General features: G+C 47.4%; 2 protein-coding genes across 4 annotated transcripts; one reads left to right on the top strand and one right to left on the bottom strand.

Moving 5' to 3' along the window:
- Positions 1 to 4,154: 4,154 nt before the first annotated feature.
- Positions 4,155 to 9,326, bottom strand: DAD1 (defender against cell death 1). The gene is made up of 3 exons (XM_075116691.1): positions 9,060 to 9,326; positions 7,973 to 8,121; positions 4,155 to 4,351 (listed from the first exon to the last, which is right to left on the bottom strand). Exons 1-2 carry the CDS (start codon positions 9,274 to 9,276, stop codon positions 7,991 to 7,993), a joined length of 348 nt encoding a protein of 115 aa, XP_074972792.1. The 5' UTR covers positions 9,277 to 9,326; the 3' UTR covers positions 4,155 to 4,351; positions 7,973 to 7,990.
- Positions 9,327 to 9,392: 66 nt separating this feature from the next.
- LOC142067751 (olfactory receptor 6E1-like) lies at positions 9,393 to 26,185 on the top strand. 3 transcript variants are annotated; one of them, XR_012664139.1, is made up of 4 exons: positions 9,393 to 9,548; positions 21,746 to 21,766; positions 23,654 to 23,795; positions 25,553 to 25,638. XR_012664139.1 is itself a non-coding variant. In XM_075116689.1 (3 exons), exon 3 carries the CDS (start codon positions 24,724 to 24,726, stop codon positions 25,663 to 25,665), a length of 942 nt encoding a protein of 313 aa, XP_074972790.1. In that variant the 5' UTR covers positions 9,393 to 9,548; positions 21,746 to 21,766; positions 23,654 to 24,723; the 3' UTR covers positions 25,666 to 26,185. The 3 variants fall into 3 exon arrangements, 2 of the variants coding, with proteins under 2 accessions (XP_074972790.1, XP_074972791.1); XM_075116689.1 differs by having other exon boundaries at positions 23,654 to 26,185; XM_075116690.1 differs by lacking the exon at positions 21,746 to 21,766 and having other exon boundaries at positions 23,654 to 26,185.
- Positions 26,186 to 26,559: the final 374 nt, after the last annotated feature.

Here is a 26,559-nt window from a genome sequence, read left to right as displayed (position 1 = left end):
TTCCAGGACATCCTTGCTGTGTCTGGGTGAGAACAGGGTGGCTGGTTGTAGGGAGGGAAGCGGAGAAGAGCACTTCTCCAAGAGCAGACTCTGTGCTATGTGAAGACAACAGCAAAATATGGCTTGCCCACAGTGAGAGGACCAGTAAGCAGCCTGGGTCCTTGAATGCAGATGTCTACTGCTATGCAGAATGCAGGACCTTTGAGTATCCTGCCTCTAAATGGCCCTCACTCCCAAGCGTCACTGGAGATGGTACCTGCTTTGCACTAGTGACACCAACCAACAACCAGCCTGTGTCTCCAGGTTCGGTCTGTCACTGGCAAGACCAGAAAGGAAATTTTCTTCTTTTGTGTCATCGGTTTCTCCATCTTCTTCTGAAGCACCAGAGATTCCTCCGGAGTGAGGAATGAGAAAGATGCTCTGAAGGAAACACACCCTCCCTGCAAGCTTGAACCTTGCTTGTACCTCACACCAGCTCCCAAACTGAGTGGCAGGGAAAGCCTTGCCAGACTAGTGGGGGCGATTTTCCCTTAAGGGATATCTCTCACCCTGCTGGATTCACATCCATTGCAAAGAACTCTGATTTTGGAAAGGCTCTGCTTCAGATGCTTTTAGCCAAAAGCCCTGGTGCTTCATGTGGGACAGGGTCCCCAAGTGAAGACCATGCCAGCATCCCTGCCACAGGATCTGACTCCACAGTGCTGAGCAGAAACACAACAACGTCTCCCTGGTCTCCTGCCATGGTGCTGCTACTTGACCATTTAGCAGGCGGCCTGTCACAGGGTGACAGAGAGTTACTGACCCCTCCCGCCAAGAAACAACTTCAAACTTTCTGGGTCTGTCACCCATATTATTTAATAGTACAGATGTTCATAGACTCATTCTCTTGTCTCTTCCCTTGCCACAACAGTCACTCTCATTTCTCTCCAGCTGTAGAAAGTCCACACTCTTTAAATGCTAGATTCTAGGCAGCTCTTGAAGCTTACATTTTGCTGATTATGAGGTCTGTCACATCACAGGGAAACAGTTCAATGAAGCTGTCTAAACCATATTTGAATTACAAACCAAGTCATTGCATTTCACAGATTTCCAACTGATTAACCTAATTCCAGAAACCTTCAGGGACTCGGAAGAAAAGTTTCCACACTCGTTTACCTTTGGTATCACTTTTAAAAATTAAAATCCATCTTAAATTTTTTGTGTTGCACTGCAAACCCACTCCTAGCTGTATGGTCAAGGAGGGAGGACAGCATGTTCCCTTTTCCACATCTCAGTCTTTTCCAGGTTAAAGGACCCCAGTGATAAGATTTGCTGAGTGAGGAGATGAGTATACAGATAAAGTTAAATGGTTTGACTAAAGTGACTCTTAGCATGTGAGCTGCAAAACACTGAATTTGTAGGTCTAGTTCAAAGACACTTTCTGATATTAGGCTTTCAAACTCCTACCAGTGTGCCACCCCCCCGCCACCCCCCCCCCCTTTGCACTTTCTTGTTTATTTCGAGAGAGAAAAACCACGCTGCAAAGCAAAGGCAGGAAATAACACAGTAGGACAGGATGTGGAAAGGGTCTCATGGCCCAGGTGGGGCAGGAAGAGGACACACCACCAGTTCCATGACGCCACAATCGAGATCTGGGTCACCTTTTGATGCTCCTCTACACCCCACCGCAGAAACCACTTCCTCTGGAAAGTGGAGCGCAAAACAGGGGGTGGGGGGAGCAGGGCTGGGCGGCACGTGGCAGGGAGGAGGAGAAGCATGTGGAAAAGAACAGCAGACGTTAGACCACAGGCCAAAGTCGAAAGAGGTTAAGGCATCCTCCCTTCCTGCCCCCTTACCGCAGCCTGCTCTTGGGTGTGTGTGGGGAGTTGTTTTGGGTATAGCAGGAAAGAATGAGCTATGTATAGCATAGGCAGGAGAAAGGAGGGAAGAAAATACAGAGTGTTTAGTATTAGTTTTTAATATTTTGTTATTTTATTATTTATTATATTAATTTATCATTTATTATTTTATTATTTTATTATTTTAATATTTAATATTTAAATATTAGTATTTAAATATAGAGTGTGGTGGGTGGCAGGGAGAGATCTTAGAAGTGTGTACGTTTTCTGAATTTGCTGATAGGCCTCTGCACCCTGTTATACATGCAGTGAATCTGTGCAGAAAAACCCTTTCAATTCTCCTGACCCAGAACGGAAGGGAGGAAGATGGGGCAGGCCAGAGAGTCTTCTCACATTGGCAGGGAAGGAGCTGTTGGCATGGTCCACCTCTAGCACCCTCTCCCCTGTGTCAGCTCCTGCCCGCTAGTACCTACCTATGGGCAGGAGATGAATTTGCATCTTTTCTAGGGATTTTATTAGAGAAAACACCCTGCCCGACATCTGTCATCTCATTAAAAACATGGCCCTGGACACAAAACAGCCTTTCTTCTTGCCCTCATCTACAGTCTTAACAGGGACCTGAGCATGGTCTTTATAAGGAGCAGAGCCTGAAGATGTCTAGAGACTTTTTGAAGCCTATTCAGATGTCAGAGTAGCTCTAACAGGACCTGAATTCTAGTGCTGAGTTTACAGCAACTAGAGGCATTGCAAGCTGGTAAAATTCAGGAAAACAAAGAAACCCCATGATTTTTACTTTTCCACACGGTCCCGTGCAGTTCTTACAAGTGGCCACAGGAGGGTCCCATCCTGGAGCTCTCTCTAAAGCCAAACTGTGGGGAGACCGAGACACACAGGCCCACGGGGAGGCACTCGCAGCTTGCAAACAGCGGCAGCTGCAGTGGCAAAGGGCCTCACTGTTCCTCCTCCTGTGAACATGCTGGCTGTGTCTGCCACGGGCCTGGCTCGGAGAGTGCCCTTCCTATGGGAAAGAAGAGCTCGGTGGGTCATTTACAATCCCTACATGCCGTCGAGTCTCCTGCCTGTTCCCCAGCAGTAAAAAGCTGGTACCATTGTAAACAAATGCAGCCTAATGCCTGGGGCTGGAGGAAGGTGGTGGTATCAGAGCTGGCACGAATTCTCTGTTCCTACCACAGACAGGCAGCATCCTTTGAGACAGTAAAGACCCTGCTCCCTCATACCTCACTCTTCAGGCCCTATGTTAGCCAAGAGACTTAGAAGCTCCAGGTTTCACACTTCATGGGTTTAATGGCTACAGCACAGCTAGAAATGCTAAAAGGACAAAGGTGGTAGACAGGAACCATAATCCAGGGCTGAGAGGTTGAAGCCATCAGACTCTCTTTTATCTCCTAGATGCCAGCAGGCAAACATTTGTCACATAGCGCCAACACACATTTTATCTATCTGGTGTTTCAGCTGCAGAGCAAACCGGAAGAGTGTGAAGCAGGATCTGTATAAGGGTGGAACCTCATGCATGAAGGTAACCCAGGTAAATTCTGCAGCCAAAGGTGTGGAGGGGCTAGCTGGGGTTAATATCTCATCCTGAGCACCACAGGGCTGTAATTTTCCACTAGGACAAAGCATCATCTGACCTCAAGGCAGGAGCTAGCTTGGGCTTGAGGAGACAACCGCCAAGTGCCAAAGGCACTGAGTTTAAGCATTTCTCAATGCTTTAGAGGGAAAAGGATTTTCAATGAGGTTAAGCCTGAGGGGTGGGCTTCTCCATGGACCCAGAACAGCTAAAGTGCAGCTCTGTCTGAGGCACTGACACAGCTGGGTGGCCCCTTCTAACATCCTCAGGTTTATCAGCACATCAGACTCAAGAAAAGCTAACACTGTGGTAGGGTGGCTGTATCACTACCAGGCCTTAGTGAGCCTGTAAGTCCAGCTGGGACATCCAGCTGTGCCCCACATGCCTTTGGGAGATGGGCCTGTGGGAAGATGGGGTGTGCTGGAAGACACCCTCTGCTTCCCTCTGTTCATGACCGCTAACCACAGCCTAACCCAAATTTTCCACAGCTTTGAAGCCTGGGGGCACATTGGTAATACATTCTCCATAACATAAAGAGGCAGGAAACAAGGAGTTGAAACTGAGTTTCCATGGCAACTTGTTTCCTGCTTCTCTCCAAAATTGAGGCACAGAAAAAAAGCCTGCTGGGTAGAAAGGGAGGGATGGGCATAAAAACAGGGAGTCATGCCTGAAAGGGACTCCCTCAGAGTCAGAAGAACCTCTGTATTTGTCACCAATAGGGAAAAGACTGCAGTATTATAAAGGGTTTTATTGACGACAAGAATTACAGTAACTGTAGTAAAGCAGCAGACCCCTCCATAGGACAGTCTGCAGGGAAAAATCTTGAGCCCTGCATTCCCTTCCTCCACCAAGGAAGTAGGTCTGCTGGGGAACAGCACTTTCCAATGCCGGGCTTTGGCATCAGAGCTCTAGAGCAATTCGAAACCTGGAAAGAGAGAAAGGCAACATGAGTGTTGTTTCTGCAAAGGAAGAGGAAATACCCCACAAGCTCCAATGATCTTGTGAGCCCTTGCAACAGTAACAGCAGGGCATGTCCTCCACTTCCCAGCACCAAACTCTCCCTGTCCCAAACTCCCTCTTCTCATCTGCTGAGGAACTTGACGCTTGGACACCAGCCATACCATGGCCTCCAAACCGCCCAGGAGTTCCAGTTCCTAAAGCCCCTCTAGCAAAATTGTTCTTCAATGATGGCAACATGCTAGGGAGGGATGGAATCCATCTAAAAGGGGTAAGGGAATCTTCAGCAGTAGGCTGGCTAACTTGGTGAGGCGGGCTTTAAACTGGAGGACTTGGGGGGTGGGATCCATGGCGAAAATGCTCACACCAGCACATCCAACAGGGGAGTAAGTCAGGCCAAGCAGTGTGGTGACAAAGGTTCCTTAGCTGTCTCCCAAGAGGTGAAACAGAAGAGTAATCACCTCAAGTGTACGTATACAAATGCACACAGTCTAGGTAACAAACAGGAGGAACTGGAGCTCCGTGCCCACTCAGAAGGGTACGACATCATAGGAATAACTGAAACATGGTGGGACACCTCAAATGACTGGGGGATCGCAATGGATGGTTACAAGCTCTTTCGTGAAGACAGGCAAGGTAGAAGAGGTGGAGGAGTTGCACTCTACATCAAGGAACACCTTGAATGCATCGAAGTCAACTATGGTGACTGCGACTGCTCTATCAAATGCCTCTGGGTTAAAGTCAAAGGGGTCATCGCCAAGCAGTACCTCGCAGTGGGCATCTGCTATCAACCTCCTAACCACAATGACGAAGACGATGAAGCGGTATTTGGGGCACTAAAGCAAGCTTCTGGCCAACAGAACCTGGTCCTGATGGGCGACTTCAACTACCCAGGCATCTGCTGGAAGAACAATATGGCAGCTCGCATGTCATCCACCAAGTTCCTGGAATGCACAGAGGACTGTTTCCTGATACAAATGTTAGATGTGCCAACAGGAATGAGGCACTGCTGGACTTGCTATTCACAAACCATGAAAGCCAGCTTTGTAATATCTCAGTTAGTGATAGCCTTGGCTGCAGTGACCACAACATTGTGGACTTTGGGATCCTGCTGAGTGTGCTGAAGGTCAGCTCTAAGACAAGGGTTCTGGATTTTAGAAGAGCAAACTTCAGTTCACTCAGGGCTCATTTGGGAGGGATTCAATGGGAAGCTTCCATGGAATACAAAGGAGCTAGTGAGAGCTGGGAGTTCTTCAAGAACTGTCTATTGGAAGCACGAAGCCAATTTATCCCCTACAAAGGAAAGGGAAGTAAGCGGAGCAAGAGGCCCCCATGGCTCAACCATGACCTCCTGGGTCTACTCAAATGCAAAAGGGAAGCATTCCAGAGATGCAGAAGTGGAGGATTGTCCACCGAGAACTACAGGGCATAGCCAGTGAGTGCAGAGATGCAGTCAGAAAAGCAAAAGCCCAATTTGAATTGAAACTGGCTGTAGACATAAAAAATAACAAGAAAGGGTTCTTCAGACATGTCAACCACAAGCAGAAAAAGAAGGAAAACATAGGCCCACTGTTAAACAGAAAAGGAGAATCAATCACGAATGATGCAGAAAAAGCAGAGGTCCTCAACACCTTCTTCACCTCTGCCTTTACCAGCACTGTAGGGTCCCAGGCTTTGGGAACAAAATTGCCCATCGAACCAAACACCAACCCACCATCGCTGAAGGAAGAGTTAGTATATGAACTACTACAGGAGCTTGACCCCCACAAATCAATGGGCCCTGACGCCATCCACCCGAGGGTGTTGAGAGAGCTGGCTGACATCATCGCAAGGCCGCTCTCCATAATCTTTGAGAAGTCATGGAGAACGGGGGATGTCCCAGAGGACTGGAGGAAGGCAAATGTTACCCCCATCTACAAAAATCGCTCGAGGGAGGATCCAGGTTAACTATAGGCCCATCAGCCTTACTTCAATCCCTGGGAAAGTTATGGAACGAATCCTCCTTAGGGCCATCACAAGTCATACGAAGCACGTGACTGGGAAAAGCCAACATGGCTTCACTAAGGGCAGATTGTGCTTGACAAACCTGGTGGCCTTCTATGACAAAGTGACTTGCCTGGTTGACATGGGGCGGGAGGCTGGACACTGTCTACCTGGACTTCTCCAAGGCCTTTGATACGGTCCCCCACAGCCTCCTCCTGGAGAAACTGATGTGTTACGGCCTAGACAAGTGGTCTGTGCAGTGGGTGGAGAACTGGCTGATGGGCCGCACCCAAAGGGGGGTGGTAAATAGCTCTTTCTCAAACTGGCAACCTGTCACTAGTGGAGTCCCCCAGGGATTGATATTGGGCCCAGTGTTATTCAACATCTTTATAAGTGATCTGGATAACGGCATCCAGTGTAGCCTGATGAAGTTTGCTGATGACACCAAGTTGAGTGGGGAAGTAGACACTCCAGAAGGGAGAGCTGCTCTGCAGGGAGATCTGGATAGGCTGGAGGAGTGGGCCAGCAAGAACCTTATGAAGTTCAACAAGGAAAAGTGTAAGATCATGCACCTGGGAAAACATAATCCGGGAGTGCAGCACAGACTGGGATCCACCTGGCAGGAGAGCAGCTCTGTGGAAAGGGACCTGGGGGTCCTGGTGGACAGAAAGCTCAACAGGAGTGAACAGTGGCTGCTGTGGCCAAGAAGGCCAACAGGATGCTGGGTTACATCAAAAAGGGCATCGCCAGCAGAGAGAAAGAAGTCATTATCCCACTTTCCTCAGCACTTGCCAGGCCACACCTGGAGCACTGTGTACAGTTCTGGTCTCCACTGTACAAAAAGGACGTGGACAGGCTGGAAGGGGTCCACAGAAGGGCCACCAAGATGATCAAAGGACTGGGAAGCTGCCATATGAGGATGGGCTGGGAGAGCTGGGTTTGTTCAGCCTTGAGAAAAGGAGGCTCAGAGGGGATCTCATCCCCGTGTACCAGCCACGTACCAGTACTTAAGGGGCAGCTACAAAGAAGGTGGAGACTCCCTTTTTACACAGAGTCACATGGACAGGACAAGGGGGGATGGACACAAGTTGCTCTTGGGGAGATTCCGATTGGACACCAGAGGGAAATTTTCACAGTGAGGACAGTCACCATTGGAATAATCTCCCCAGGGAAGGGGTTGACTCAGCCACGTTGGACACCTTCAAGAGTCGTCTGGACATGGTGCTGGGCCATCTTGTATAAACTGTGCTCTTCCTAGAAAGGTTGGACTAGATGATCCCTGAGGTCCCTTCCAACCTGTGATTTTGTGAAAATGGCATATTTCTGTGATAACACAGAAATGCAGGTAGGTTTCTGTAACACTCCTAGTTACATTGCCTTTTAAATGATTAAAGCAAAAAAAAAAAATACATGCACAAAACTAGAAAGCTGTAAATCCTAACCTTGTATCAACCTAGAGGCCAGAAGCTTAACTGTTCTTGGCTAAGATGAAGCTGGGAGCTAAGACTTCTGGATTCAGTATCTGTCTAGTTCTCTCCCAACTCTACAAAATTACTTAAGTCGTGTGAGCTGTGGTTGCCCTTTTTGTGACTCCATGAATCAGTACCTCAGTCTCTTCTAGAGCTCAGCCAACAAAATTGATGACGACAAGATGGAGGATGGTGTTGGCAAAGAGGAAATCGGCAAACGCCCGCTCCGGTGAAATGCCTTGGAACTCGCCTTTGTTCTGGGGGTTGATCTGGATCCGGAGGCAAACTGCGTGACAGAGAAAGAATGAGAGATTAGGGATCACAAATGGAAGTAATGGTGGGAAGCAGAGTCTTCCTGGGACAGCCCATCCCAGCCTGGGTCACTATTCCACCAGGGTACCACAAGGAAAGGTAAGTCCACCTTTATTATAAGATGAGCAGGACACTGGCAGGGAATTTGCACAAGGCTTCTATGCAATCAGCTCTCCCACATCCCTACATTATCAGGGGTGGCCAAGTGAGCCCTGAAGGGAGCAGTCTTATAACAGGATGGGAGTCACATAGAAAGGGGGATACTTCTACATTCTCCATTGGGTGTGTCAGGGAAGGCTGCACAGATGACCTTAAAGGTCTTCTTCAATCTAAATGATTCTATGAACCTAAGGTGATTTTGGGGGGTATTATGGGAAAGCAACACCCCAACGCAGTCATTACTAGAGTCTGGGTTTCACCACAGGGTGGTTACTAAAGGATGCCTGCTGTTCCTCTGTTAGAGGGAAGCAAGGGCACTCTGGGGCTGATCAGGAGCCGGACTCTGCGGTGTGTGTGGGCAGGACCCCTGCAGGCTCAGCGCTGTGGAGCACCCCGCGGCGTGCCTGTGCTGGCCGGGTCAGGAGCCTGCAGGTTTCTGGGAGCAGAAGTGGAGCTTCTGGGGGAGGGCTGGAGGTTGCCAAAGGCACTCCCAGGCTGCTGGGGCCGGTTTGAGGGCTGCTGCGGGTCACTCCCTTGGGCTGAGGGGGAATGCCTGGGCCGGCTAGAAGAATCCTCTGGTTACCACAAGTACCGCTATCGGGTATTTCTAAGGCAACCCTATGGTGGCCGGGGGCCCCGGACGCTGCTGGGGCTCCCGCGGGCGCTAGGGGAGGCTCAAGCTTTGCTACGGAGAGCGCGCGGGTGCGAAGGGGCCTGCGGGGAGCCCCGCGCGGGGCCGGGGCGGGCACTGACCGCCGAGGATGAAGCTGCCGACGGCGGAGATGAAGCCGCTGAGGAAGGAATTGAAGGGGAAGGTGCCGACGCCGAGGCAGTAGCCGAACTGGAGCGCCCCGGTGAGCAGCACGTAGAGGAGGTAGGCGTCCAGCACCTTGAGGCGGCTCGGCGTGCCGCTGCCGTACTCCGCCAGGAAGCGCCGCACCACCGAACCCACCGAGCCCGCGCCCGACATCGTCCCGTCAGCTGGGATGAGGTGGCCGGAAGCGCCCCGAGCAAGCTCTTCCGGGGCATTGCGGGGCCGCGCAGACGCACACTTAACTCACCGCCAGGTCAGGGAATACTGTGCAGGCGCAGTTCTTTTGCCCGCGAAAGGGTGGAACTGGGAGGTGCCGCCGGCCGCTGTACGCATGCGGACGGCTACGTGTAGCGGGGGAGGAGAGGCGGGCTGGTTTCTGAGCCAGCGCATGCGCTGAAGGCATTATGGAATCCGCGTTCCAAGAACCGGTGAGAGCCGGGCGGCGGCTCCCGGGGTCCGCAGCGTGCCCCCGGCCGGGGCCGGGGCCGCAGTGCCGGGTCTCGCTACCCGGGGGCAGTGCCCGCCCCGCAGAGCCTTGCGGAGCCCCCATCCCTGGTTTCGGGGCGCGCTGTTGGCGGTGCGGGGGGGCGCGCGGAGGGGGCGGCGTGGGCGGGGGGTGCGAGCGGCGCTGGCCGCGGGAGGGCGGCGCCCCACGGCCCCTCCCGCGGGCAGCGTTTCGCGGTGCCCAGTGGGGGCGGCGTGGGCTGCGCCCGGGCAGCGCTGCCCGAGCGGGGCCGGCCGGGCCGGTGCGGGCGCTGCCGGGCGGTGCTCTGCGGCCGGGCTGCGCGCTGCGCCGGGGCGTTTGGTGGCGGTTCCGCAGGGAAATGCCCGGCTTCTCCCAGGCGGGTGGTGGGAACTTGGCTTCAGGGGCCCCTGCCCAGAGCCGGGGAAAGGCGAATCGTTGTCTTCCTTGCATTTGGTTAAAAGCTGTCACGACGGTGAGCCTGGAATGAGAGCCAAATGGCTCTGCTTCTTTTAGTACTGTTTTTTTCTTTTTTTGGAGGAGGGGGAAATTCAAGAGACTAGAAGCAAAGTTTTTCTACCGAAATCAGAATTCCTTCTGTTTAAATCGCTCCGGCCTTCCTCTCACTCCCAAGCCAGGGAAGCTCTCGCTGTGGACAGCTGGTACCCCTGAACAGGCTCTGAAGTGAAGGTGGGGCATTCGCCCATCCCCCGCCGCTGGCAGGAGCGATGTTTGTGTGTTACCGCTGTGGTTTAACCCGGCAGGTAGCTGAACACCACAGAGCCGTTCACTCGCAGCCCCCCGCAGTGGGATGGCAGGAGACTGTCGAGGCAGGGGAAGTAAAATTCATGGGTTGAGATAAAGACAGTTTAATAGTACAGAAAAGTAAGCTAAAATAATCTGCTCTTCCTAGAAAGGTTGGACTAGATGATCCCTGAGGTCCCTTCCAACCTGTGATTCTGTGATAATGATAAAATAATATACAGAGTAAGTGATGCACGGTGCTGTTGCTCACCACTTGCTGACCAATGCCCAGCCAATTCCTGAGCAGCGGTCACTACTCCCCGGCCATCTTCCCCAGTTAATATACTGAGCATGATGACATATGGTATGGAATATCCCTTTGACCAGTTGGGGTCAGCTGTCCTGGGTGTGCCCCCTCACAGCTTCTCACTGGCAGGGCTGAAAAACCCTTGACTAGTATAAGCACTACCCAGCAACAACTAAAACATCGGTGCATTATCAGCATTGTTCTTATACTAAATCCAAAACACAGCACTATACCGGATACTAGGAAAAAAAAATTAACTCTATCCCAGCCAAAACCAGTGAAGTCATTTGAACTACATCATGGCATCAATCTTGTAGCCTGACTCTTTGGAGACCTTATCCCTTCTAACTAATGTGGTTGGTCCCCATGGGCGTCATCTTATCTGTCCTTGGGATATGAATACCCCCAAGGAACAACATGTGTGTATGTGGTAGGGAATGCACCCATCTGGGGGTTGGACAGGGGAAGTGCGTACACATTCCTGTCTTTGGTTTCAACTTGTGAAAACTGTTTCCCCTTTGAAGTCTATGCCTGTAAGTGGTAGAGCTGAGCTGGGATGTTTACAGGTGCCCCATCCTCTGATCATGCTTCCAGTGCCTCCTGAAGGAGCCTTGTCCTGTAGAAGAGACCTACATTTCTGACATCAGCTTCTAGGAGCGCTAGGAGATGGGGTTAACAGCATGATTTTGCTAGGCCACAGTCTGGGGGATTACCTGTCTTCCTTCCAGAGCTTCTGGTATCCTGATGTGTTGAAGTCTCACTGGTCATGGAGGAAATTGGGACCTGAGCGTGCATATTCCCCCAGGGTTTTGCTGCAGTGCCCATAAGGGGACTGGGACCTTTTCTCCTTGGTCACTTGCCCATTTCTGTGGCATTTCTGGGAGTAATCATTTGCCTGTGTCCCCTCTCTCATCCAGAACAGGAGCAAAGGTCTGTGTGTGAATGGGTTCCACAGCCATGTCCCTCCTTCCCCCAGATGCTAGCAACTGCTGCTCTTGTGGCAGTCCCCTGCATATTCACATCTGCTGAGAAGCATCAGAAACTGTAGGGTTTCCTCTTCACCTCACCAAACCCAGACAGCTCTGTGACACCATGTCCTCAGTGAAGATGGTGGCTGCAGTCCTGGGGCACACCAACAATTCTGGTAGTGCTCAGGATTGCTGGGTCCCTGGGGGTTACTCTAATTCTTCATAATGCCAGAGGCAAAAACTCTTTCCATTTCATTTGGGTTTTCATGACATAATTTTCAAATCTGCCTCTTTGTCATCTGATTCATCCTTTCTACTTTTCCACTAGATTGCAGCCTCCATGGTGGACATGAATTCCACCTAACTTGTAAAAATCTTGACACTTCCTGAACTATCTCTGCCACGAAGTGAGGTCCTCTATCTGAAGAGACCCTTCTGGTACCCCAAATCTAGGTATAATTTATTTTAACAAAATTTTTACCATCTCTTTCACTTATTGGTGTGACATGGGAAAGCTTCAGACCATCCTGAAAAAGTATCAACAATTACCAACAAATACCTATATCCATTACAGTTAGGTAATTCAGAAAAATCAATTTGCCAGTATTCCCCAGGTGTAAAACCTCTTTTCACGTCTCCAGGAGGGGGTCTTCTTTGGATCTTAGTATTATTTTTGACACAAATTTCACATCATTGTGTAACACTTCTAGCAATCTGTACCACATTGATTCCCACAGCATATCTCTATTGCTTCAATTAAAGCTTCAGTTCCCATATGTATATTCTTATAGGTTCACTCCATTAACTCCTTCATTAGGATATAGGTATGCAGAGATGCAACAGGGAAGGCAAGGCCCACTTAGAACTAAATCTGGTGAGGGATATCAAGGATAACAAGGGCTTCCTCAAATACATCAGCAGTAAAAGAAAGACTGGGGAAACTTTGGGCCTGCTGCTGAACGAATTAGGAGACCTGGTGATGCAGGATGCAGAGAAGGCAGAGTTACTGAATGCCACCTTTGCTTCAGTCTTTACTGCTAAGTCTGGCCCTCAGGCATCTCAGCCCCCAGAAGAGAGAAAGTCTGAAGAAAGGAAGGCTTCCCCTTGGTTGAGAAGGATTGGGTCAGAGATGGCTGAGGCAAGCTGGATCCTTGCAAATCCATGGGCCCCAATGGGATGTACCCACGAGTGCTGAGGGAGGTGGAGAATGTTCTTGCCAAGCCACTCTCCATCATCTTTGAAAGGTCGTGGAGGACAGGAGAGATGGCCGAGGATGGGAGGAAAGCAAATGTCACTCCAATCTTCAGAAAGGGCAAGAAGAAGGACCCAGGAAACTATAGGCCAATCAGCCTCACCTCCATCCCTGGAAAGGTGGTGGAGCAGTTCGTCCTGGAGGTCATCTCCAGGCATGTAGAGGACAAAAAGGTTATCAGAAGTAGTCAACATAGATTCACCAAGAGGAGATCATGCTTGACCAACCTGATAGCCTTCTATGATGGTGTGACTGGCTGGGTTGACGAAGGAGAGCAGTGGATGTTGTTTACCTCAACTCCAGCAGGGCTTTTGACACTGCTATGGGAGCCAGGTAAGCTTAGGCAATGTGGGTTAGATGAGTGGACAGAGAACTGGCTGAACGGCAGAGCTCAGAGGGTCATGATCAACAGGGCAGAGTCTGGTTTGAGGCCTGTAACTAGTGGTGTTCCCCAGGGGTCTGTGCTGGGTCCAGGCCTGTTCAAAATATACATCAATGACAAGGATGATGAGGTAGAGTGTAACCTCAGCAAGTTCGCTGATGATAACAACCTGGGAGGAGTGGCTGATACACCAGAAGGCTGTGCTGCCATCCAGCGAGACCTGGAGAGGCTGGAGCGCTGGGCCGAGGGGAACCTGATGAAATTCAACAAGAGCAAGTACAATATCCTGTATCTGGGGAGGAACAACCCCACGCACCAGTACAGTTTGGGGGCTGAACTACTGGAAAGTGGCTCTGTTGAGAAGGCCCTGGGGGTGCTGGTGGACAACAAGCTGACCCTGGGCCAGCAACGTGCCCTTGTGGCCAAGAAGGCCAGTGGTATCCTGGCATGTGTTAAAAGGAGTGTGGCCAGCAGGTCGAGAGAGGTTATCCTCCCCCTCTACTCTGCCCTGGTGAGACCACATTTGGAGTACTGTGTCCAGTTTTGGGCTCCCCCATTAAAGAGAGGCAGGGAACTGCTCAAGCAAGTCCCATGGAGAGCTACCAAGATGATCAGGGGACTGGACGATCTCCCTTACAAGGAAAGGCTGAGAGACTTGGGTTTGTTTAGCTTGAAGAAGAAAAGCCTGAAGGGGGATCTTAGCAATGCTTATAATTACCTAAAGGGTGGGTGTCAAGAGTGTGAGACTGGATTCCTTCCAGTGGTGCCCAACGCCAGGCCAAGGGGCAACGGGCACAGGCTGGAACACGGGAAGTTCCCCCTGAACATGAGGACAAACCCCTTCCCTGTGCGGGTGCCAGAGCAGGGGCACAGGCTGCCCAGGGAGGCTGTGGGGTCCCTTCCCTGGAGACATTCACCCCCCGCCTGGACGCGGCCCTGTGCCCCTGCTCTGGGTGTGCCTGCTCAAGCAGGGGGTTGGACAGGATGATCTCCAGAGGGCCCTTCCAACCCCCGCCATTCTGTGATTTGTGGAGTTTCAATGCATTGTCCTGCTGGGGTTACCCACCATCCTTCAGCAGTCTTTATGCCTTTTAATAATTTGGCCAACTTATTTTCTTTTTCTGTATAATCAGGGGTGTCGATCTTTAAAGTTTTTTTCTGGGGTCAAGGTCAAGCTACAGCTGTTGACAGAGCAATTCTCCTCACAGTCTTGTCTGCTTTTCTGTTTCCTCTAATTACATCATTTTGCCCAGATTGACATGCTTTGCAGTGTAACACTGCTATTTCCGTAGTTTTACTAACTTCCTCAAGTAATTTAATAATCTCTTCGCTATATAAGATTCCCTTGTGAAGATAGCAATCCTCTTTCTTTCCAAATTGCACCATGAGTATTTTTAACTCCAAAAGCATATTTTGTGTCAGTATGGACATTAGCCTGCTTTCCTTCTGATAATTCCAGAGCTCATGTTAAAGCAATTAATTCAACTTTCTGAGGAGTTGTATTTACTGGCAGCAGTTTTGCCTCTATTTCCTGTTCTAGAGTGACAATTGTGTATCCAGCCTTCTGTTCTCCCTTCACTATGAAGCTGCTTCCGTCAGTAAACAGCTCTCAGCTGGGATTCTGTAAAGGAGTATCCTTCAGGTTTGAGCAACTGGAGTAGAGTTTGTAAACAGTCATGTGCCAATTTTTCTTTTACATGTGAGGGTAATAATGATGCCGGATTCAGGGTACTGGACACTTTCGTTGCTATATCTTCTTGTTGGGGCAGTACTGCTTGGTATTGTACCAGCCTGCTCGGGGATAACCAGTGGTGTCCTTTCTTCTCCAGTACTGCTGCTGCATAAATTGTACTTTCTTTTGTGACACCTTGTATCCCACTAACCCCAGAAAGTTTAATAAGCTGAAAGTTTTCTTCAACTGTGTCTGCTCCCAACAAGATATCATCTACATATTGTAACAAAGTAGTGGCGGTCTTCTTACCTTGCCATTGCTCCAGTCCAACATGGGCCTCCTTTTTTATGGGATATTGTTTTTGTCTTACCAGCTTTGCTCCCCGTTTCAATTCCACTCTTGCCAGTTCTGCCGATTTAGCTCTTCCAGGCTTTTTGCTTGCCCAGACAAAAGGGATTACTTCATTCATAATTTCAGAGGAGGCTTCAATTTTTTTCTCTTTATTTCCAGCACCTTGTGTCTCTAATAATTCCTGTAACATATATACTTGTGTTCCTAGGCATTATTTTGTGGAGTAAGCACTCAAATTTTGTTCCAATAAAAGGTTATTTTTGCTCCCAAATTATTCAATAAATCCCTTCCCATCAGAGGTATTTGGACATTCTGGCATATACAAAAATTCATGTGTAAGTATTTTATTCCCAATTTCACACTTGAAAAGGTTGAAAAAAGGATCTGACTTATCATTTTCTTCTGGCACCAATCACTGACATAGAGAATTTTCTTATGGGCACTTTACAACTATTTAGTACAGAATATATTGCCCCTGTATCAATTAGGAATTTAACTGCCTCATTCCCCAGCTTGACTGAAACCAGGGGTTTGTCTGAGGAATCTAATTTCTCAATCCCTAGTCTCCATCAATCTGAATCTTCTGTACTTACAAATTGTAAGTAAGTCTGCCTCTGGAATGGGTCCAATTGTCTCTTTGGGCATTCATTTTTCCAATGTCCCTTTTCCTTTCAAACTGCACACTGACCTCTCCTCAAAGAGACAATATCTCCTCCTAGTCTTTGCCCCCTTCCATGCCCTTGCCCTCTTGGGAAACCCTTTCCCAGAGAGGAAGTGTGTGCTTGAGCAAAGGCAGCTGCTAGAATTGCAGTATTTTACATTCTATCCTTCAATTTATCCTTCTGTTTTTCCTTCCTTTCCAATTCTTCCCTATTATTGTATACCTTATATGCACTTTCTATTAACTGAGATAAAAACCAACAATTGCATATCCTTATCTTCATCTTCCATTTTCAAACATTTCCCCCAATACTACAAGCAGAACAACACCAAGACAATTCCCTTCTGTCCTCCATCATCATCAATACATTCAAATCATATATCAACAATTTACATTCTTTCAACATTCTTACCAACCACGCTTTCATGCACTCCAGTCATCACTGTGCAAACATGCACAGCACTTACAAAATACCTTTACCCATTTGTTGTGGTGTAGCCTCAGCCGGCAGCTCAGCCCCACACAGCCGCTTTCTCACTCCCCCACTGGCAGGGTGGGGGAGAGAAGTAGAAGAGTAAAAGTGAGAAAGCTCACAGGTTGAGACAAGAACAGCTTGATAATTAAAATAAAACAATAACAACAACAATAATAATGCAATGAAAAGGAAAAATAACAAGAGAGAGGCAAAACCCAGGGTGGGGGGAAGGGGAAATGAGCACCCAAATCAAACAACTCATGACAACCACCCACCAGTCCAACACTACCAGTCCCTGAGCTGCAACTGCCTCCCCAGCTTAATATACTGGTCATGACATCACATGGTATGGAATATCCCATTGGCCAGTTTGGGTCAGCTGTTTTGGCTGTGGCCCCACCCTTCCTGGCCCCTTGCCCATGTAGCAGAGCACGGGAAGCTGGAAAGGTCCCCAACTTCTATAGGTGCTACTTAGCGACACTGAACTGCTACTTAACAACTGAAGCAGCAATGTGCCATCAGCACTATACCAGCTACAGTGAAGAGAATTAACTATCCCAGCCAAAACCAGCACACCACTGTTACCCCATGCAATGTCTCTTCATCATGCGTGGCACCTTTGAGTCACTTACCTGCTCTGGATAGGGAGATTACTCATGGAGTCCTCCAAACAACAGGTTGGTGCATGCTTGGAGTCCGAAGAGCAGCTTCTCCCTACCAGCAGCTGGCAAGACAGTCCAGGTAAGGCTTCACAGCAGTCCCATCTGGGTTGCCAGGAAACCATTTTCCAAAAAAGCAGATCCGTCGCCTGGTGTGCAGTGGGTCAATAATCACACACTCAGGAGAGACACTGCTTGTTTATTTCAGGGTTGTGTAGCCCTGGGCGCTCGGTGGTTTTCCACAAATCAAGCACACCGCGTCAAAATCACAGTAAGTATTTATACTGTTAAATGTATTAGTAACACATAATATTCATGCCCCCCAGCTAGTCATTGGCTAGTTTCTTTCTTACTTCATCTTAAACGTACAGGTCCTTTTGAATTTAATATGCAAATGAGGAACCATACATAAAACATCCTGATTAGTTGCTCTCCTTAAGGTGATGCCCCAGGATGTCCTTGGTTAACAATACTGGCTTCATCTGAGGAGAGAGTTTTCCCTTTAATCAGTCTCTCCATCCTTCTCCAAGGATTCTGAATGTCTGTTCTTCTAATTAAATATAGTTTAGTGTCCTTTAGTTTTAACATATACAAAGAACATCTTGACCTAATACAATGTTAGCTAAGTTTCTTCAACACAAATGTTTATCCTGAGTGCTTGAGGCTTAGTATCTAATATACTTTTAATTCGTCATAACAGAGTCAATGATTTAGCAGCTGAAGAAAACCCCAAACCACACACACAACTGATTCTGTTTTTCACAAGACCTTTGAGAAGGCAGCAGTGGTCATTACTCCACCTAAAAACCTAGAATGAATGCTCAATGATTATTTGTTGCATGAGATTTCATTTTGGACTGGCAAGTGGAAGTTCTTAAGCTCTTGCTAACCCAATGCTATCCAAAACCGATGTCTTGCTCCAGCCATGCTAACTTGAACACATCTGAAGCTTTTTACTTGTGCTGATCCTTTCCCCAGTGTAGAAGTGAAATAGCTGACACCTCATAGGCAGAGGTTTGCAGACTTCTCTAGTTAGAAGTCTGCAGCGTGACTTGATTGCCTCGCTGGCTCAGCATGACCCAAGTGTTGAAAGAATGAGTTGATTGTAAAAGGATGGACTGTCTAGATACTCCTTATCTGAAGTAATCCACTCTGTGGATTTACCATCACACTGTGATTTACCATGTCCTGCTTATCTGACAGGGCTTGGTGAAGAATGAGTCGTATAACCCAAAGGTGTATAAACTCTGTAACTGCCCCATTTGGGCAGAGTTCACATCAGCAGAGCGTCACTGCTGCTCTCTGCTCTCCTCTAGGGTTGTAGTGATATACTGCTACTGTCCTGACCTGATCTCAGTTGCATCCTGGTTATTCTGTGACACTAAGCAAAGTGGAAGTTGCACATCTTGTAGAGGCACTGTTCAGTGTTGTGCTAAAATCTGGGGGAAGTTTGGATTGTAGAGGCAGCATGTGAAAGAACCATGGTTTACAGTTAAATGTATAATTTCCTCCATCTCTCTGCTGTCAGGTCGGGTCAGCTCTAGGGCCATTCTCTTTTCCTTAAGTGCATTTTCTCCTGGAGTTATGCTAGCCTTAGACCTCTCTGTCCTCCTGCTAATACCAATATGTTTCCTTTACTGAATTTTTGTCACTAACTTGTCATCCATGCTGGGAGCATGAGGAAATACATGCAACTCATACAGGTCTTCATCTGCAGGCAACAACAACAGACACTTGACTGTGGTGGTAGCCTGTCTCATTTTAGAATTCTGCTGTGGGGTGGCAGTCACCTCACCACGCGTATATGTCACATGAATATCACCCTCTTGCCTTGATCACAAGTTGAATAGCTGAGTGTAATGAGACATGGTCAGCAGGACAATGTAAATAAGAACTGTGTGTGATGAGCCTTTGCAGATGCCACCAGTCAACAAGTGGCAGGAGAACAGTACCTAAAACTGCTGGAAAGGTATACCATGATATCTCTGGGGACTGACTGGATTGATAACTTGTGCTGACATTTGTCTGAAAAAGCCCTGGTAATAGACATATGAGGGGAACACTGGTATGCAGAAACTGTAGACACAGAAGATGTGAGGTGGAAAGGTTACATGTTGGTGCCAAGATGTTACTATCCCCTCAAGAGCGAGAGGTAAGAGCAGTGGTCACAACAGCACAGCCCTTCCAGAATTCATAGTCCCAGTATGCCTTAGGCTTATGGATACAGGGCATCTGTGATATGACTAATGCACTTTCAGTGAGCCACAACACCAGCAGTAGACGCAACTCCAAGAAGTGACAAATACCTATGAAGTTTGAGTTATATATTGAAACTCCCCAGCTGGTGTTTGCATGGAAGAAACAGACAACTAATTTACAGTGAGTACAATGTGAATAAAGCAAGCTGCCTTCATAAGGGTTAAGATTACTAGGTCCTGATGGCCATTGATTAGCTTGCACCCTATTCGTTTATGGTCATCATTCCTATCATAGAATCATAGGATGGTTTGGGTTGGAAGGGACCTTTAGAGGCCATCTAGTCCAACCTCCCTGCAGTAAGCAGGGACATCTTCAACTAGGTCAGGTTGCTCAGAGCCCCAGTCCTCCCCAGAGAACTCCCCAGACTTTTTAATCATAATTTTTGTGTATGGAGTGTATACATCTGTGAAAACTTAAGCTATTTGCCCACTAATGATGTATATTGCAAGTGAAAATATAATTGCCTGTATTTGCCAGATGACAGTAAGACAAAGGGGCAAAATAAAGTGGGATTAGCACAACCTTACTTTGATCAAGAGTTGAGTAACAGAGAGTAGTAAGCCATGACAGACAGGACAGTGCAGACGAGCTGAGTGTGATAAGACCTGGTACAGACTACAGATTAACAAGTGGCAGAATAATACCTGAACCTGCTGGAAAGACATATTACAATATCATCTTGGATGGTTCCCACTCTTACATAAGAACTTCCTCATTACCAAACATCCACAGAATCACAGAATCACAGAATCACAGGTTGGAAGGGACCTCAGGGATCATCTAGTCCAACCTTTCTAGGAAGAGCACAGTTGAAACAAGATGGCCCAGCACCATGTCCAGACGACTCTTGAAGGTGTCCAACGTGGCCGAGTCAACCCCTTCCCTGGGGAGATTATTCCAATGGTGACTGTCCTCACTGTGAAAAATTTCCCTCTGGTGTCCAATCGGAATCTCCCCAAGAGCAACTTGTGTCCATCCCCCCTTGTCCTGTCCACGTGACTCTGTGTAAAAAGGGAGTCTCCATCTTCTTTGTAGCTGCCCCTTAAGTACTGGTACACGGGGACGAGATCCCCTCTGAGCCTCCTTTTCTCAAGGCTGAACAAACCCAGCTCTCCCAGCCCATCCTCATATGGCAGCTTCCCAGTCCTCTGATCATCTTGGTGGCCCTTCTGTGGACCCCTTCCAGCCTGTCCACGTCCTTTTTGTACAGTGGGGACCAGAACTGTACACAGTGCTCCAGGTGTGGCCTGGCAAGTGCTGAGGAAAGTGGGATAATGACTTCTTTCTCTCTGCTGGCGATGCCCTTTTTGATGTAACCCAGCATCCTGTTGGCCTTCTTGGCCGCAGCAGCCACTGTTCACTCCTGTTGAGCTTTCTGTCCACCAGGACCCCCAGGTCCCTTTCCACAGAGCTGCTCTCCTGCCAGGTGGATCCCAGTCTGTGCTGCACTCCCGGATTATGTTTTCCCAGGTGCATGATCTTACACTTTTCCTTGTTGAACTTCATAAGGTTCTTGCTGGCCCACTCCTCCAGCCTATCCAGATCTCCCTGCAGAGCAGCTCTCCCTTCTGGAGTGTCTACTTCCCCACTCAACTTGGTGTCATCAGCAAACTTCATCAGGCTACACTGGATGCCGTTATCCAGATCACTTATAAAGATGTTGAATAACACTGGGCCCAATATCAATCCCTGGGGGACTCCACTAGTGACAGGTTGCCAGTTTGAGAAAGAGCTATTTACCACCCCCCTTTGGGTGCGGCCCATCAGCCAGTTCCCCACCCACTGCACAGACCACTTGTCTAGGCCGTAACACATCAGTTTCTCCAGGAGGAGGCTGTGGGGGACCGTATCAAAGGCCTTGGAGAAGTCCAGGTAGACAGCGTCCAGCCTCCCGCCCCATGTCAACCAGGCCAAGTCACTTTGTCATAGAAGGCCACCAGGTTTGTCAACCACAATCTACCTTTAGTGAAGCCATGTTGGCTTTTCCCAATCACGTGCTTTATTTGACTTGTGACGGCCCTAAGGAGGATACGTTCCATAACTTTCCCAGGGATTGAAGTAAGACTGATGGGCCTATAGTTACCCGGATCCTCCCTCAAGACTTAATTGTAGTTAGGGGTAACATTTGCCTTCCTCCAGTCCTCTGGGACATCCTATGCTGTTGATTTATTAGTAGTTCCAGGAACGTCATCAAAATAGAGAAAAACATTTTAGAAATAAACAGATGGCCTATAGAGTGATCCTCTTTCCTCCTGTACTAAATGGTTAATAATTTGTTTATTTCTTCTTCATGTGTGGTGAAGGATTTCAATCCAACTTATGAATTGCTTCCCTCAGGAAGACGGCAAGTATTAACAGTCAAAGTAAAGTTTTGATTCCTGCAGAGCTGAGATTTGCAGTAATGTCTGTTTGTCCTTTTCTCCTGTCCACAGCTACAGAATAGGCTGATTGAGGTGAGTGAGTCCTAATTTAAGGAAGGATCTGGGATAATCCTCACTAACTTAGAAATTGACTTGGCTTTCAAGTTCTTACAAGGGTGTGTTTCCTCCGCTAGCTTTAGGCCTTTGCTTTAGAAATCCATGTTAGTCACTTTATTCCTAATAGTGAACAGAGAAAGATGGATGATGCCGAAGGGTGGTTTAATAGTCTAGTTCCTGTCTGATGTTGGTGCTTTGAACTTAGCTCCTGGTAGTAACCACAGTAGCTAGGAAGCTAGCTATTACTTAGTTCATGTACTAAGTGAGGTGGAGCGGGCTCCCTTCAGTTGTCCTGCATGTGGGATGGGATAACCCCATCACCAGGTGTAGGCTGGAAGCTGCCTGGCTGTGGAGCCACTCTGCAGACAGACCTGTGGGCTCCTGGTGTGACATGCCAAACACATCAGCAGTGTGCCCCTGTGACAGTGAAGGTTCACTGCATACTGGGCTACGTTCACAGGATTGTAGCCAGCCGTTCAAGATAGGTGCTAATTTCTTGTTGCTTGGCACTTGTGAGGCTGCATCTGGAGAACTTCGTACAGTATATCTCCCCTTGCCCCCAGTAAAAAAACCCAAAGATGTTATAAAAATGTTTTGAGTTCAATGGAGGACGAGCAAGTTGATGAGAGAACTGAGGTACATAACCCATGAAGAGAAGCAGAGGAAGAAGACAAAGTTCAGAGGAGGGATCTAGCTGTACTTCCCACTGTCTGAAAGGGATTTATAGAGAAGTCAGAGCCAGACCTCTCAGAAGTGCACAATGAAAGGATAAGAGGTGTGGGTCATGGCTTGAACAAGTAAATCTCCACTGGACACAAGGAAATACCTTTTCATAAAGAAAATGGTGAAGCACAGGGCGGTGCCGAAGGAAGTTGTGGGATCCCCATGCATGGAGATATCCACACTTACCTAGAGAAGGTCATGAGCAACCTTGTCCAGCTTTGAAGTTAGCCTTTCTTTTAGCAAGGGATTGGACCCTCAGAGGTCATTTCCAAGCTCATTCTCTCTATGGTTTGATAATATTCTTGTCATTCTTCAAACTTTCACAAACATTTTCCCAGAAGGTTTTTGGCAGATTTCAATACCTAATTGGTCCCTGAGGTTTGACTCAGTGAAGAAGTACAAGAATGTGATATGCTACCACTATTATAAAAAGGAGCTGAAAAGAGAGGAAATTTATTTGCCAAAGATCAGATGTCAAACTAAATGAAGGAGAAACATCAGACTCAGAATCTTTTTTGAAAAATCCTGGATTGTTGTGGATATACTGGTAACTATTTGGACCATTTCTTAAAGATTAGGTGTGATTTTTTGTAGACAACGAAAGATGAAGGGCACAATGGCTTGGAAAACTGAACTTGTAGTCTGCAAAATAAGAAAAAGCTTTTAGTTGTTACTGGACACTCATCTTCCAGATAATATCTGTCCACGTGTGGTATTAAAAAATATGTTCTCTATTTTATATGTTTTGTGAGAGGGAAGGTGTTTTTTTGAGAAACAACTATGAGATGATGATAATAAAACGCTGTGTTTTGCTGGAAAAAGGGCACTAAAGGGGAAAGATTTGATGGGAATAGTGTGATAAGAAGGGTTGTAGCATCCTAACTTGTATCTACCCTTTTGCTGAGCATTTTTTAAAGAGCTTTTGAAGAAGGAAAGTTGAGTGGCATGTTTGGCATGGGCTATGAGCTACCTAAGATGTACTTGCTTTCCCTGGAAACTCATTGTGTTGGTGTTTATTTCAATCATTCAGAAATACCTGAAATGAGTCTGAAATAAGTCTAAACCAGATTCAAAGATCCAGACACAATAGATAAAACCTGGGAGATCTGAATGTAAAACAAGATGTGTGTCTCTTTTTAGGGCAAGGAGGGCTGGTGTCTGGGAGAAAAATGAGGGAGAATGCAGTTGAAAAGCCGTAGATGGGATCTTGCAAGTCTGCATGAAAATAATTTGATTGAAGGACGTCAGCCAGAGTTTTCAGGTTCCACTTCACTTCCACAAGGTGATGGCAACCACAGTGGTGACTATGTTAGTGTAGTACAGTAGTGTAGACACAGTGCAGTGGAGGTGTATACATGTCTGAGTTTGGGGTAGGATGTTGTAAGGTGAAGGAATACCTGGAGACAGGTGCTCTGAAGAAGAAAGAACGACCAACAGCATCCGAATTGATCCACTGGAGCTGTAGAGCTGAGGGTAAATGAAAAGTAAACAGAAATTTTTTCCCATACTTTTTCTCCTTCCCCCTTTTATAGTCTTGCTTGGTGTAGCATCCATTCTTTTCTCTTTGCATTTTGCCTTCCCTCAGTGGTAACCAGCCATCCTTCTCTTTGTAGCATTGCTATCTTTCTGTCTGGTCTTTCCCTGTAAAGTCTCTATCTCTCTCTGTCATTTTCTTTTTATCTCCTTTTAACTGCAGTAAGTTTCTGTTTCCAATACTAATGCAACCAGTCTATCCACCAACTAGTCTAATCTGCTTCAGTGTCAGTCTACAGTGTGAGTGCATTCCTCTGCAGTACTGCTTTTAAATTAATTTCAACTACGACGTCTTTGGACACTTAGTCAAAGTACTCACTGTGTGCATTTGGCTTTTTTTCTGTATTTGATGGAGGGTGAACATTGTCAAACCATTCAGAGATTCATTTGTCCTAGGGTCTGTAACAGTTTCTGCATGTGCACCTTTCTCAACTATACTCAGAAGGAATGGTATGAATAATTTTAACTGGAGTAAGGACTCAATGTTCCAAGTGGAGCTTGGGACTCTGTTTACGTGAATAAGATTGTTAATATGTGGTTACTGCGGCTGCTCCAGTCTCTTAGAAGGGTTCATTGCCCTTTAAAGTTAGCAAAGCCAAATTGACTTGTGCTCTGTTGTTTTCCACTAGTTCTCAAAATGGGCCTTTTTTTCTTTTTCTGCTAGCAATGAAATCTCAATGAACCACACAACAGTAGCAGAATTTGTCCTCTTGGGGCTGACCAACAGCCGCCATTTGGAGATCATCCTCTTTCTGTTCCTTGTGATTGCCTACTTCTTGATCCTGCTTGGAAACATTACTGTCATCAGCATTACTCTTATGAATCATTTCCTTCAGACCCCAATGTACTGCTTCCTCAGAAATTTTGCCCTTTTGGAAATCACTTTCACCTCCACCTTCATTCCCAGCACCCTCTACAGCCTTGTGACAGAGAGGAAGATGATTTCCCTGCCTGGCTGTTTCCTTCAGATGCTGCTTTTCTTTTACTTGGGTACCTGCACATTTTTCCATGTGGCAACAATGTCCTTTGATCGATACGTTGCCATTTGCTGCCCTTTGCATTACACAACAGTTATGAACAACAGATTTTGCCTCCAGCTGGTTCTGGCTTGCTGGGCAGTGAGTTTTCTCTTGATGTTTCCTCCCACCATTATGATTGTCCAGTTGCCATTCTGTGGTCCCAATGTCATGAACCACTTTTACTGTGATACTTCCCTGTTGTTGCAGCTGTCCTGCACAGACACAGGGTTCATTGAAGGACTGATGCTTATTATACTAATTATCATCATACCTGGGACCTTAATAGTAACTGCTGTTTCTTATGGCTGCATTGTTATCACCATCTTGCATATACCATCTTCCGCAGGTAGGAAGAAGGCATTTTCCACTTGCTCAGCTCACCTCATGGTGGTGATTATCTTTTACAGCACATGTATTTACAGGTATATCCGCCCAGCACAGCGAGGTGGGAAGGACTCTGACAAAGTTCTTTCTTTCTTCTTCTCAGTGGTGACTCAGATGCTTAACCCATACATCTACTCACTCAGGAACAATCAAGTCAAACAAGCCTTAAAGGAGAGCATATTGAAGGCATTTTCTAGCTCCCTAAGGCAGTTGTGAATGATCGAATAGCTCATCCAAGTGACTGAATTGTTTCTCAAATGCACCATCAGCATTGTGTAACTGTGAATAAAAGATGCTGATTTTAAATGGTTTATGCTTTCTACATGTTATGTTGTTCCTTCTTCTGTTAGCAACCAAAATATGCCAATGCAGAAAGGATCTTCTAGTCCTCCAGTACCTAGACTCAGCTTTGCCTGTGTATTTTTCCCCCTTGCTGTGGTGGGTTAACCTTGGCTAACAACCAAATTCCCACCCAGCTGCTCATTCACACCTTCTACCCTGTAGTGGGCCAGACCAGAGGCAGAAAACAGGAAAAACAGAAGCAAGAAAACTTATGGGTTGAGGTAAAGACAGAGAGATGGCTTAACAATTGCTGCTGGGAGCAAACCAGATTGGATTTGGGAAAATTAATTTAATTTATTACCAATTAGTTTTAGTTTGTGAGAAACAAAGTCAAATACTAAACCAACACCTTTACTTCCCCCTTTCCCATGCTCAGTTTTATTCGTTCATTCTGAACTCCTCTACTGCTGTCCTAAGCAGTGCAGGGCGGGTGGGGAGGGTTATGGTCAATCCATAGTGGTTTCCCTCTGCTGCTCCTTTCCTCTTGCACTTTTCCTCTCCTCCAGCATGGGTTTTCCACGGGCTGCAGTGGGTATCTGCTCCACCATGGAGTATTTCCTCCTTCTTCTCTGATCTTGCTGTTCCCTCTGTTGTTTCTCACTTTTTTTGTTCTCTCCTCCTCTCTCTGTAGCTGGCAATTTCTGCCCTTTCTTAAAGATGTTTTTCCAGAGGTGCCACCACCTTCACTTATGGGCTCAGCTTTGGCCTGTGGTGAGTCCATTTTGGAGCCAGCTGGAAGTAGCTGTGTCCAGCATAGAACAGCCCCTT

Source organism: Phalacrocorax aristotelis, chromosome 23 (assembly GCF_949628215.1).
Source record: "Phalacrocorax aristotelis chromosome 23, bGulAri2.1, whole genome shotgun sequence".
In the NCBI taxonomy this organism is placed as follows: Eukaryota; Metazoa; Chordata; class Aves; order Suliformes; family Phalacrocoracidae; genus Phalacrocorax; species Phalacrocorax aristotelis.
This window is presented reverse-complemented; position numbering and strand designations above follow the sequence as displayed.

What these genes read in the sequence shown, in the direction of transcription:
- DAD1 (XM_075116691.1), bottom strand. Translation starts at nt 9,276, where the DNA reads ATGTCGGGCGCGGGCTCGGTGGGTTCGGTGGTGCGGCGCTTCCTGGCG. An exon ending in CGGCAGCTTCATCCTCGGCG is followed by an intron (nt 8,122 to 9,059) that starts GTCAGTGCCCGC and finishes TCTGTCACGCAG; the next exon opens with TTTGCCTCCGGATCCAGATC.
- LOC142067751 (XM_075116690.1), top strand. Translation starts at nt 24,724, where the DNA reads ATGAACCACACAACAGTAGCAGAATTTGTCCTCTTGGGGCTGACCAAC.